Source organism: Myxine glutinosa, chromosome 8, assembly GCF_964187855.1.
Source record: "Myxine glutinosa chromosome 8, kmMyxGlut1.1, whole genome shotgun sequence".
Lineage (NCBI taxonomy): Eukaryota > Metazoa > Chordata > Myxini > Myxiniformes > Myxinidae > Myxine > Myxine glutinosa.
In genome coordinates this window covers 31,621,219-31,635,465 of record NC_136268.1, presented here as the reverse complement: position 1 = coordinate 31,635,465, position 14,247 = coordinate 31,621,219, and the positions used below count along the sequence as shown (strand labels likewise).

Sequence of the window (14,247 nt, the reverse complement as noted above, 5' to 3'; positions counted from 1 at the left end):
TTCTTCCATGCACATCTCACTCAAGCAACCATTGCCGAGTCTGATCCACCTTCTCCATTCAGCATGTCTCCGAGGTAGCAAAATGTTTTCACACCTTCCAGCTTCACGCCATCTCTAAGATCCAAGTCAACATTTCCTCCATCTGCAGCTCCCTCTGTGCACACCTTACACTTGAATGTAGCTGCCACACTGGTTATAGGGTGGGCCATACTTTTTTTTTTTTTGAAATCAATCGAGAGGGGTGTTCATATTACGTATTTTGGTGTGTAGAACACAAATCTGAGGTTTTTTTTAAAATTCTGATAACCCTAACCTACATCAATTTGCCGTTGATTATTATTAAATTTTTGATTATATTGCTATTCTTCTGGAAAAAAGAGAAGTTTTTTATTTTGAAGTTCGGGCTTTTATTTTGGTAACTTCCTGTTGGGAAGGCAGTTGTAGCCATCTTGTTGCTGAAAGCTCGATGTTGAGGAGGTTGGCAATCCTTATCCATCCGTCTTCTCTTCTCTTCTTATGGCATTGCCTGTAAGTACGTTTTTGATAAGGAACCTGAGGAACAAATAGATAATAATTTTAGATGTAAATTACCTTGTTTTATATTATATTTGTTAATTGATTTGTGTACTTACCTATTGCCAGCCCTGAGTTACATGTGAAGGAAAATAGTAACCTGTGAAGTGAATATTTTGACGGTTTTCTGTAATACCTGTGTAATACCTTAATATCTGTCTGTAGTGGATACTTACCTGTGTATTATTGTTTTTATTTCAGTGTGAACTACTAAAAATGGCTCAAGTCAGAACAAGGATGAAATCAAGTTCTCATTTAAGTAATCTTGTTGGCACTGGGCAGGAGCTGTTGGTGTCTGAACTGCCAACTGTGAGGGATATCCTGAGGTATGGCATCTACTTGAGGGAGCAAAGTGAAGATGACAGGAGGAACTACCCAGTGGACCAGCTCGTGTCTGACATCTACCTTGGTCTGATTTGTCAGTGGAGCAAAGCTAATGCTCTTTTCAAGCCTCCTGTTATCAATGAAAAGGTGACCATCATGTCCAAGCTCAAGGAGGTCTGGAATCAGGCAGTGAGGTTTTCTCTTGGGAAGGGCAAACTTGATGCCAAAGAGAGGTTCATTGTCAAGTTAGACAAGTTATTTGATATTTTGACTTGCAAGTGTCAGATTACCAGTTGTGAGGGGGGAGGCTGTGAGGCGGGTGAGGGCTGTGTGATCCAAGCCCACATTAACTGTTCCTGCAGCAGAGAGAAAATGATTCCTGTGAAAGATCTTGCCTACATCAAGGGACAGAAAGAGAAGGTTGGAAGTAAAGGACCCCACCAAACGGGGAGCCCTGATCTGCCAGAGCACAAGAGACAGGTGAGGACATTGGAAAGGCAGGAAAATAAAAAGAATGCAGAGAAAAGGAGAAGGAGCAAGGAGGAAAATGCTGCAGCAGCAGAGAAGGCAGCCAGGAAGGATGTTGAGAGATTTTTGTCAGATGGTGATGAGGATCTGGAATTGGAGAGAAGTGGTGCTGAAGATGAGTTTGTCACTGAAGTTGAGCTCTTCCCTGAAACTGACACTGAGCCTGCAGCTTCAGCAAAGGTCCAGAAAAACTATGATGAGATTCCAAACATTGCCCTTGCTAGTGTAAGGTATGGCATAGGGCTGAGGCCAACTGCAGCGATAGCAACTGCAGCTCTGATTGATGCAGGAATCATCACAGAAGACAATACAAGTAAAGTGATTGATAAGAACAAGGTCAATAGAGCACAGGAGAAGTTGATGACAGAGCTGGGGGAAGAGTTTGATGAGAAGTGCAGGGAGTAGGGGGGGATCTCCTGCATCCTCTTTGATGGGCGGATTGACCTGCCCAATGTGATGATGGAAGCTGAGGGCAATGACCAATCTTTTCCTGCAAAGATCAAGGAAGAACACGATACTGTTGTTAGTGAGCCTGGTAGCTACTATCTGTTCCACTTTACCCCAGAGAAAGCAACTAAAGAGGAGTCACATGTGGAGCAGATTGCTAAGGTCCTGTTTGCCTGGCTGAAAGAGAGGGGTTTTGATAAGACCTTGTGGGCCATTGGAGGAGACTCAACAAATGTCAACACTGGTGTGAAAGCTGGAGTAATGCGGAAGCTGGAGCTGCACACCTGGGGAGAAAGCTGGTCTGGTTCGTGTGCAACCTGCACACTGGTGAACTTCCCCTGCACCATCTCATTGTTCACCTTGATGGCCCTACTCTGTCAGACAACACATTTTCCGGGCCAATAGGAAAGCTCCTTGCTTCTGCTACAGACTTGGATATCAATCCAAACTTCACCCGGATCTTTGTTGGCCCTCCACTGATCAAGCTGTCTGACAAGGCCATTGAAGATCTCTCAACTGATCAACACTATGGCTATAAAATTGTCTGTGCAATCAGGGATGGAGTGCTTCCTGCAAGGCTGGCTCTAGTGGAGATTGGACCAGTAAACCACAGCCGCTGGCTCACCACAGCGAACAGACTTCTCAGGCTCTGGGTGTCAAAGCATGGACTGACAGGAAAGAACCAGAAGAATCTGCAATTCATTGTGGAATTCATCATTGGAGTGTATTATCCATGTTGGTTCAACGTGAAAGTCAAGCACTCCTGGATCGAAGGGCCTAGGCACATCTTGTTTCAGCTGGACTGCCTCAAGTCCCAGAGGAAGGAGGTGCTGGACCTTGTGATGCCGACTGTGAGAAGATCTGCTTGGTATGCCCACAGTGAAGCCATCCTCCAAACACTGCTGTGCTCTGAGGATCAGAAGGAGAGGACTGAGGGGGTGGAGAGAATCCTGGCCATCAGGGGAGAGGGGGACCCAGACACTCAGCTGGGGGACTCCTCTGTCAGGACCAGAAAGACACCTGACATCAACTGTGATGCTTCAGCATTGGTAACTTGATCAGCTGGTCAGAAGGTGTGTCAGAGCCACCTCTCACCTGCTCCCTAAGCACCTCGGAGGTGAAGAACTTCATCAACACCCCCATGGAGGTGCTCAACTGGCTTTGCCACACACAAAGCATTGAGAGGGTTGTTAAAATGGTGACTGAGGCTTCTGCTAAGTACTTCTCACAGGAAAAGAGGGATGGAGGCATCAGGGCTCAGGAGACCAGCAGGAGGCTGATGTCCAAGAATGAGTCAAAGCAGGACTTGTGCAACCTGGTAAAGTTCAAGAAGTAAGGAGATTGATCTTTGTAATTGTAACCAGTGATATACATACAGTTCACCTGTTAATAAATATGTACATTTGATTTGGCTGTGTCAATATGAATGATTTTCCTTATATCTTTTAATATCTTATAAAGGGGTTCGAAAGGGTAAAATTGGCAATTTAGAAATACAAATTGATGTAGGTTGGAGTTATCCTATCCAACAAATAAACTCATATTTGAATTCCCCATAAAAAAACACATAATATAGACACCCCTCATGTTAGGATTTCCTTCAGATTGATTTTGGCACCTGAGTATGACCCGCCCTACGTGGTTAATGACCCTCTCAAACCACTACATTTTTGATGAACCCACTCAGCGCACATTGTACATTGAATGGAATTCACTCCGACACCATTCCTGCACACAGCACACGGCCACTTCCCAGTTCTTTCCACCTCACCACATGCTTTACCACTTGCCATCACCTTCGTTTTTCCGATATTCACCTTCAGACCTTTTGTCTCTATACATTCCTTCCACTTGTTCATCTTCTCCTTCAGTCCATCCATACTTTCTGCAATCAACACCAGATCATCTGCATACAACAACTCCCATGGTAAACCCTCCTTTACGTTCTGAGCCAGCACCTCCATCACAGCTACAAATAGTAGTGGACTTAGTACCGACCCCTGATGCACTCCCACCTTCACCTCAAACTCACCACTGTTCCCGTCCTTCGTCCTAACAGCTCTTTTGTACATTGCCATCACTACTCTGATCAACCATTCCTCCACTCCTAACTTCCTCAATGCCCATGTCACTACTTCACGTGGAACCATATCGAATGCTTTCTCCAGATCAACAAACCCAAGAAACAACTTCTTCCTCTTCTCCATATACTTCTCCTGCAACTGCCTCACAATAAAAAACGCGTCTGTCGTTCCTCTTCCTGGCTTAAATCCAAACTGCATTTCGTCAATCTTCACTTTCTTCCTTATCCGCCTCTCCAACACCCTTTCCAATACCTTCCTTCCATGCTCCAATAACTTTATCGCTCGATACGAGCCACAGTCCAGAGGGTCACCTTTCCCCTTGTACAGAGGGACGAGGGTACTCAGTTCCCAATCCACTGGAATGCGGCCTTCTTTCACCACCAGATTGCAGATCTCTGTCATTCTCTTCACACCCCAATTTCCCGCTGCCTTCAACATATCTCCCACCACTCCCGTCGGCCCTTCCGCTTTTCTACTCTTCATTGCTTTTATCGCTTCCTCAACTTCCTTCTCCGTTATCTTCTCTGCCGGTCCTAAAACTGGGTTACTCTCTATGTTACCATCCCATTCATTCTCTGCATTCAACAGTATTTCCATATATCTCTTCCATCTTCCTTTAATTCCATCTGGGTCGACAACGATTTGTCCCACTTCATCCTTCAAGCAACTCACCCCCATCACATCACACCTCTCTTTCGCTATCTGCTTTGCAATCCTGAATACCCCTCTCTGACCCTCTTCCGAATCCAAGCATTCTCTGAACATTTTCCTACATGCCTCCTGTGCCTTTGCTACCTCTTTCTTTGCAGCCTTCTTGGCTGCCTTATAACTTTCATGCTCTGACTTTTCTGCCCCCATACCCTTCGCCTTCTGCCACTCCTTGAACTTCTTCCTCTTCTCGTCAATCTTCTTTCCAACTTCATCATCCCACCACCATGTTTCCGAGTGCCTCGGTGGTCCTTTTGTCCATCCACATACCTCACAAACGGCTCCCAACAGACTATCTTTCATTGACATCCAACCACTTTCAAGCTCAACCACATCATCCTCCACCATACTCAGCCTCTGTTTTAATGCCTCCCTCACTGTCACCTCTTTCAACCTCCACTCCTTCATTCTCGGTTGGTTCTTCACCCGCCGAGCTCTCCTCGCACCTTTCACCCTTATGTCGCAGACAACCAAGTGGTGCTGTGAAACAGCCTCCTCCCCCGGGATCACCTTTGTGTCCCGGAGGTGCCCCCTATCTCGCCGACGCACCAGCATGTAGTCAACGGTTGTCGTCGACCCACATGACGTGTATGTAACAAGCTTATTATCCTCTTTCTGGAACTGAGTATTACAAATCATCAAATCAGCTCCATCAGCAAACTCCAAAATCCTTTCACCTTCTCCATTTCTCACACCATATCCGTAACCCCCATGAACTCCCTCAAAACCGTCCATACTCCTTCCTGCGTTGTGTGAAAGAAATAAATAAGAGTAGGCCCCGTTCATTTTGCAGCCCACCCTCCAATCGACTTCATTGCGCACCATCTAGTCTGCACCCCATTCCCCATTGCGCCCATCCAATCTGCCCCCATTGCCTCTCGCATTAGGATGCTGAAACCATCCAAATGCCACGAGGTAAGGCCTGGAAAAGGGTTGGAGCACAAGGGTGGGGGTGTGGCCACGTCAAGCAGACATCAAGGGCGGAGCCGGTAATACCCCAACAACCAACCAGGGCTCGAGTGGGCATGGCTAAGGGGCGTGGTGAGTGCGCGTCTACCAGATTCAAGAGGGTTCGCTGGGCAGCGCTATATAATCGCGCACGCAAAGCCCTTCCAGAGGACTCGCGTGATAAGGACTGGGAAGGACTGTTGGGAGAGGTGCTTTTGCTGTAAAGGACTGGCTGGCGTTACGAATTGTGCAAGGACTTGTTGGGAGCGCATTGCATTGCAAGGAGGACTCGCATGTTTGGCGCCTGACAGAGGCGCTGTTATCCTGAGTGATTGAAAGAACTCGTGGAGGATTTGGCTTTGGGCTTGCTGAGACCGCCAGTATAACCGCCAGCCGGTTCGTTTATTACATACGCGGCTAAGCCGTGAAATAACCGCCCAGCCTCGCTCACCTCTCCCCATATAATCCGATCCACGCCAATGACACGCGGAGAGCTTGCCTGCGGTCTACCATCCTCTTCGTGGCACGAGTCTAATTCGACCTATCACCGGAGCGAGCTGTGGACGCCATCGTTGGACCCCCAACCCGACCATCTACAACCCCCGTGTGAGTCTGAGTCTGAGGGCGAATGGGCCCGTGTCCAGGGATAAGTTAAGACTGTTATAAGGCTGCCCTGTGTATCTGCTTCTTCTTCTTCTTCACTGTACATTGCATCTTCCTCTCCATTCTACAAAGTGTAATAAATTCCTTGTTATTCCTGTTTCCTCTTAATTCGACCGTTTTATGATTTCTCAATTGGGTAAGCGTGGCACAATCACAACCGCTCAAATCGGGTTTAGTACCTGTTAATGGCCCGAATCGTGGCTCGCTATCGCTCGGCGTGTCCACTAAAACCGTGGTTCAGGCGGGGTTATTTCCTTGCTTCATGGGAGGTGCTGGTAATTCGGTAATAGGACTAATTCGACCTATCACCCTATTCAGCGCTGACCGGAAGGAACGTGATAGCCCCGGATCGCGTCGGCTTGATAAAAGATAAGGGGATTCATCCCCCCTTGGTAAGGGGAAGGCCGACGTTTTGAGATCCGCAACAATTGGTAGTCAGGAGTGTGGATTTGGAACCTGGGACTAAATTTTTTTAGACCAAATTTTGGACACCAATTGTGCATATTGGCCGCAACAATTGGTGTCAGGGAAGTGGGATTGGACCCGAAGTGCGCCTAACGCACTCAAAATTACGAGCGGCCGAAATTTTATTTAACAACGAAATTAAATCGTGCCATGGATAGCCAAGTCGGTCGGATGCCGGTGGGGGGAAATGAGGAGATAGAGGAGGAATTAGAGTCAACCCAGGACCCCCGGGAAGAAGTAGAGGAAATTGAGCATGCAATTAATGAGGGTGCAGCAGTCGAGGTAGCAGGCAAAGAAAATGGCGGTGCCTCGCACATGGCGACGAGGGCCGCGCCCGCTGCGCAAGTGGGGGGTGGGGAGGGGGGAGACATGCAAGCCTTCATGGCGCAATTCATGGCGGGAATAAAAGAATTGAGTGACAAATCCACCAAACATCAACAAACAACAACAGGCATTTCAAAGGCCATTTTCCCTGCAAGAGCGGGGGTTAGCCTTGCGGTCCCCATGACAATACCCCCCACCCTGCCCCACCCTCTGCATCTCCCCCCATCAACCCCCCTGCCCGCACCCCCTCCCCGACCACCTCCAGCCAAGTCCCCCTCGGTCCTCCCCGCCCTCCACCCCCCTCCACATCCACCTCCATCACTCCCCTCAACCAGCCACCCCCATCCCTCCTCAACACATGACCAAACCATCTCAAACCGTTTCTCCTCACAGCATCCATCACAGGCTCTATTTCCATCATCCCTCGCAATCCACCACCTGGCTTCTTCCCTCTCAACGACACCCCACACACCCACCGAAACACCCGCATCCCCACCCCCTCCAGCCCTCGTTGCTGCTCTACGTTCACCACCCACGTCCTGCTCCCACAAATCACAACACCCCTCACACATGCAGCATACACCCCTCCCCCCAGCCTCAACGACACTCCCCACCTCGTCAGCACGCCACTCACCCCCCGAAACTTCTTCCATGCACATCCCACTCCAGCAACCGCCGCCGAGTCTGATCCACCTTCTCCATTCAGCATGTCTCCGAGGTAGCAAAATGTTTTCACACCTTCCAGCTTCACGCGTCTCCAAGATCCAACCCAACATTTCCTCCATCTGCAGCTCCCTCTGTGCACACGTTACACTTGAATGTAGCTGCCACACTGGTCAATGACCCTCCCAAACCACCACATTTTTGATGAACCCACTCAGCGCACATTGTACATTGAATTGAGTTCACTCCGATACCCCCCCCCTCCCCCGCACACAGCACATGGCCACCTCCCAGTTCTTCCCATCTCACCACATGCTTTACCACTTGCCATCACCTTCGTCCCTCCGACATTCACCCCCAGACCCTTCGTCTCCACACATTCCTTCCACCCGTTCATCTTCTCCTTCAGTCTATCCATACCCTCCGCAATCAACACCAGACCATCTGCACACAACAACTCCCACGATAAACCCTCCTTTACGTTCCGAGCCAGCACCTCCATCACAGCTACAAATAGTAGTGGACGCAGTACCGACCCCCGACGCACTCCCACCCCCACCCCAAACGCCCCACCGCTCCCGGCCCTCGCCCCCACAGCTGTGTGCGCTCTTTTGTACATTGCCATCACCACTCTGACCATCCACCCACCCCACCCCCAACCCCCTCAATGCCCATGTCACTACTTCACGCGGAACCCCATCGAATGCCCTCTCCAGATCAACAAACCCAAGAAACAATCCCCTCCTCCTCCCCCCCCCCCCCCCCCGCAACCGCACCACAACAAAAAGCACGTCTGTCCTTCCTTCCCCCGGCACAAATCCAAACCGCACCTCGCCAATCCTCACCCTCCTCCCCATCCTCCTCTCCAACACCCCCTCCAACACCCTCATTCCATGCTGCAATAACTTTATCGCTCGATACGAGCCACACTCCAGAGGGTCACCTTTCCCCTTGTATAGAGTGACGAGGGTACTCAGTTCCCAATCCACTGGAATGCGGCCTTCTTTCACCACCAGATTACAGATCTCTGTCATTCTCTTCACACCCCAATTTACCGCTGCCTTCAACATATCTCCCACAACTCCCGTCGGCCCCCCTGCTCCTCCACTCTTCATTGCTTCAATCGCTTTCCCAACCTCCCCCTCGGTCATCCTCTCTGCCGGTCCCAAAACTGGGCCACTCTCCACGTCGCCATCCCACCCACCCCCTGCACCCAACAGCATTTCCATATATCTCCTCCATCCTCCTCCAACTACATCCGGGTCCACAACGACCCGTCCCACCCCATCCCCAAAGCATGCCCTCCCCCCCCCCCCCCCACCACACCACGCCACCCGCTCCGCAATCCCGAACACCGCCCTCCGACCCTCCCCCAAATCCAAGCGCCCTCCGAACATCCTCTCACACGCCCCCCGCGCCTCCGCCACCCCCTCCCTGCAACCCTCCCAGCCGCCACACAACCCCCATGCTCCTCCTCCTCCGCCCCCGCACCCCCTCCCCCCGCCAATCCTCCCTCCAACCCCACCACCCCACCACCATGCCTCCGAGTGCCTCGGCGGTCCCCCCCATCCACCCACACACCCCACCAACGGCCCCCAACAGACCATCCCCCACCGACATCCAACCACCCTCAAGCTTCAACCACACCATCCCCCACCATACCCAGCCTCCCTTTCAATGCCTCCCTCACTGTCACCCCCCTCAACCCCCACACCCCTAACCCCGGCCGGCACCCCACCCGCCGAGCTCCCCCCGCACCCTTCAACCTTATGTCGCAGACAACCAAGTGGTGCCGCGAAACAGCCTCCTCCCCTGGGATTACCCCCACGTCCCGGAGGTGCCCTCATCCCGCCCACGCACCACCAGGCAGTCAACGGCCGTCGTCGACCCACCCGACGTGCATGCAACAAGCCCACCATCCTCCCCCTGGAACTGAGCACCACAAACCAACAAATCAGCTCCATCAGCAAACTCCAAAATTCTTCCACCCCCTCCATCCCCCACACCACACCCGCAACCCCCATGAACTCCCCCAAAACCGTCCATACTCCCCCCCCCACACGCCCATCCAGGTCCCCTCCCACCACAACAACTCCCCCAAGGCCCCCATCCCTCACGCCCTCCATCAGCCTCTCCACCGCACACCAGAACCTGTCCCCCTCCCCTTCGCTCCGACCAACCCGCGGAGCACACCCCGAGATGACGCCCTCCAAGAGCCCCCCAATCACTACCCCACCATCATCAACCCCTCACCCACCCCCGCCACAACCCACCACACCATCCACAAACTCCTCAGAAAACAGGACACCAACACCATTCACGCCTTCTGGGCACCCTTGCCACACAAACTTGTATTTCTGTCCCTGCCCACCCCCCACCACTTCCACACCACCTCCCCCCCCACCTTGTCTCCTGCACACAACATATGTCCACCCCTCTTCCGACCAACACTTACACCACCTCTCCCGACCTCCCTGTCATTGTCCCTACATTCCATGTCCCAAACCTCAGAAACCGAGCGCCACGTTGGGCATCAGACTTTTCGTCGTCATAAAGGGAATGATTTCCACCCTTGCTTCGATCGGGTTCCCCACGGGGTACTTCGGGCTGTACCCTGCCCATATGTAGTTGTAATTGTCATGGTTCCCTTTTTGAGGCAATGTTTTTATGGCCGGATGCCCTTCCTGACGCAACCCTTTTAGTCGCCTCTTACGACACGCAGGTATACGGTGTACCTATTCTAAACCGGGGTACACACCGGGTAAAATCCATCAATAAATGAACGAAATTTGGGACTAAAGGTGGGTTTTCACGGGACACGCGAACGGTTCGCGAAGGATGCGAATGTCGAAAAAAATGGCAAAGTCCAACATTCGTATTTTAGGCTCCAAAAGTTCGCCAAACATGCGCGGGGGTTCGGAAGCATCGTCAATTGTTCGCAGGAGTCGTTTTTTGTTAGGCGGGTATTTCAAAAATGTTTGTTCTTAGTATATGTGAGATCAGGCCATTTCCAATAGTGATACCTGCGTTGTGTAAAAGAAATAAATAAGAGTAGGCCCCGTTCATTTTGCAGCCCACCCTCCAATCGACTTCATTGCGCACCATCCAGTCTGCACCCCCATTCCCCATTGCGCCTGTAAAGTATCTCGACAAACTGCGATCAATTGTCGTACGCGTTTATTCACTCTGCCAATCAAGGCCCGATTCACAGCAGCGCCATCCGAGCTCTGGCGTAGGGATACAACCCGGTCCCGGTGTAGGGATACAACGGTGAACATTTGCACTGCATACATGACATCCTCCCCTTTAAGTCCAAAATTACCAAGAGCAATATACGTGCTAGATTTCCAGAATTGACATTTCAAAAGCAACATTCCAAAACATGTGAAAATATGTGTGCAAACGGTTATGAGAATAATGAAAATACGTGAAAATAGAACATGTGTCAACGTGAAAAAAAAACATCTTCAAAGATTCAACCGGTCGGGTGCTTTTCTCTCACGCATTGAGCGTCGCGGTGTACCAGTGGATACAGAGTCCGAGGTGATTCCTTTGGGTCGCTGGTGTACCAGTGGATACAGAGTCCGAGGTGATTCCTTTGGTCTCCACGAAGGGTGTAGCGTTTGCAGAGGTTTTCGGGCATCCGAGCTGGCTGGAGCGGCCACGACGATCTCCGGCAGTGGCGTGTCGAACTGTTGTCCTGACTGTGACGATGCTACAGGCTCCATCGACTCACAGTGACGGTAGGTTATGTGGTCCCTGATGTCGACGAATTTTGCGGCCGTCCTGCAGGCGAATCACACTGGACAGTGGACCTGGCTTCTCGATGATGTCTCCCGGTAGCCACGTCGCACCTGCACCAAAATTTCGGGCAAACACTGGATCTCCAATGTTGATACATCGACTGTTGGACGTCTTATCGTGCACCAACTTTTGATTAAGCTGGCTCTGATAAACATTTGATGATATGTCTGGTTTGAGATTGTCAAGTGTCGATCTCAAGTGTCGTTTCATCAATAACTCAGACGGAGCTGCTCCGGTTGGGTTGTTGATTGTGGCGTGATGCGGTATTTGAACAGGAGACGAGACAGCTTTGTTTCCAGGTTCCCTCCTGAAGTTTCTGCAATCCGGATTTGATGATTCCCACGGATCGTTCGGCCAAGCATTTGAAGCCTGGTGATGTGGGCTGACAAACTTATGTTTGATGCCGTTCCGACGTGTGAACTTGGCAAACTCGGTACTGGGAAAAACACGAACCGTTATCACTCACGATCATCCTGGGCAGACCATGAGTGGCGAAACAGCGTCTGAGTCTTTCGATGACAATGGCTGACGTAGTACCACGCGTCACATAGGCATCAATCCATTTTGTGTGCGCGTCCGTAATTATTAGAATCAATGCTGCCGTTAATAGGCCCGGCATAATCGAGATGTAGGCGATGCCACGGTTCGCTGGGCCATTCCCAGGGATGCAGTGGCGCTTTCGCAGGTGTATTCCGGGTGCTCTGGCAGGGGTAACAATGTCGAACATGATGTTCGATATCAGCATCAAGATTCGGCCACCACACATAGTTTCTGGCGAGTGACCTTCATCTTCACAATCCCGGGGTGACAGTCATGGATTCATCCATGACCCTGGAACGCAGATTTTTCGGGATCACGACACGACATCCCCAGAGTAGGCAACCATTTTCCACGCTGAGTTCGTTTTTTACGTGCTTTAAAAGCCGCAAAATCTGGGTCACCCTCAGGTAGCAAATGCCATCCAAGCTGTACAGCTGGACAGTTCTGGACAGAACGGGGTCTCGTCGAGTATGAGTGCGGATCTGGCCAGAATCGACAGCACAATCTTCCAGATGATCCATCAGTGCGATAATGGATCCTGGTGTAGGGGAATCATCAACGGATTCTGGAAGGGGTAACCGACTCATGGCATCTGCATTTGTGATAGACGAACCGGGCTTATAACATATGGTGTAGTCATAAGCAGCGAGAAACAGGGACCAGCGGATGATCCTGGGTGGTAGTGTGTCAGATGTCGCCTTAGTTGGACCAAACAGACTGATCAACGGCTTGTGATCAGTGCGAATCGTGAAATGATGTCCAAGAAGGTACTGGCGAAATTTGCCAACGCCGAAAATGATTCCCAATCCTTCCTTGTCAAGTTGGGAATTAGTTTTTCTCTGCCGGGGTCAACGTTCTGGATGCAAATGCAACCGGTCTTTCTGTACCATCAGCATCACGTGCGATAATACACTCCCCACTCCATACCGACAGGCATCGCATGTCAGCACAAGATCCTTCTCTGGATCAAAATGAAACGAGAACATTGGACGATTTGAGCAGATCCTTAGAGGTCTGGAATGCTGATTGTTCACTAGACCCCCCAGCTCCAGGAGACTCCTTTCCTCAAAAGCCGATAAAGGGGGCCCAAAACGTCGGTCACATTCGGGATGTAACGACCATATGAACTGAAGCAAACCGAGGTATGACTTCAATTCGGTCACATCTCGTGGAGAAGGAGCATCCTTGATAGCTCGGACTTTCTCATCTGTCGGGTGTAGACCTCGGCATCAATCGTATGACCCAGGGTACGTGACTGATGGCACCATAAACTTGCACTTGTCTCGACGCAAACGTAGGCCGGAGTCCGAAATCTTCTTCAGAACTCTCTCCAGGTTCTGTAGATGTTCCGCGTCCGTACGACCAGTAACCAGAATATCATCCTGGTAACAAACGACGTTGCATTCGGCGGCAAACAAACTGTCCATGACACGCTGATAAATTCCAGGTGCAGATTTCACTCCAAAACTAAGTCGGTGGTACCTATACAACCCACGATGCGTGTTGATGGTAAGATACTGTTTCGAATTCTCGTCCAAGCAGAGCTGTAGATAGGCGGATTTGAGATCGAGTTTCGTAAAAGTCTTGCCTCCCGTGAGACGAGCATAGAGGTCTTCGATCCTCGGGATTGGATATTTATCCAATGAAGAACACCTGTTCACGGTCATTTTATAATCTCCACATATGCGGATGGACTGGTCCGATTTTATGACTGGAACGATGGGCGCCGCCCATTTCGGCATACTGGATTTGCTCGATGATCCCCAGATTTTCAAGATGATCCAGTTCCTTGTCAATCCGCTCACGCAGGGCGAAAGGGACTGGGCGAGCCCTGCAAAATATAGGATTGGCATCCCGGTCAACCCTGAGTTTAGCCGTATGTCCTTTCAAGGTTCCAAGCTCATCCTTGAAGACATCCGGGTACGTATCCAGCACATTTTTGAGTGTGTATGCTGCGGTAGGAGAAACATTGGCTGCCCGGAGTTGATGAATGCTTTCCCACTTCAGTCGAATTATGCTCAACCAGTTCCTGCCGAGTAAGGAAGGGCCCTTTCCAGGAATGACGATCAGGGGTAGGTGAAACTCACGGTTATCGTAGCCCACCGTGACATCACATGTACCGCAGGGAACAATCTTCTCACCTGTATAGGTGGAGAGTCCATAGGTAGTAGGTTTC

At 50.7% G+C, this 14,247-nt stretch overlaps 2 protein-coding genes across 4 annotated transcripts in view; one reads left to right on the top strand and one right to left on the bottom strand.

Annotated features, from left to right (window-relative positions):
- Positions 1 to 14,247, bottom strand: part of LOC137432380 (uncharacterized) — a 515,673-nt gene that overhangs the window by 256,580 nt on the left and 244,846 nt on the right. The gene's annotated exons all lie outside the window — the stretch shown is intronic.
- Positions 339 to 2,159, top strand: LOC144893147 (uncharacterized). Its single transcript, XM_078782783.1, has 2 exons — positions 339 to 528; positions 775 to 2,159. Exons 1-2 carry the CDS (start codon positions 517 to 519, stop codon positions 1,828 to 1,830), a joined length of 1,068 nt encoding a protein of 355 aa, XP_078638909.1. The 5' UTR covers positions 339 to 516; the 3' UTR covers positions 1,831 to 2,159.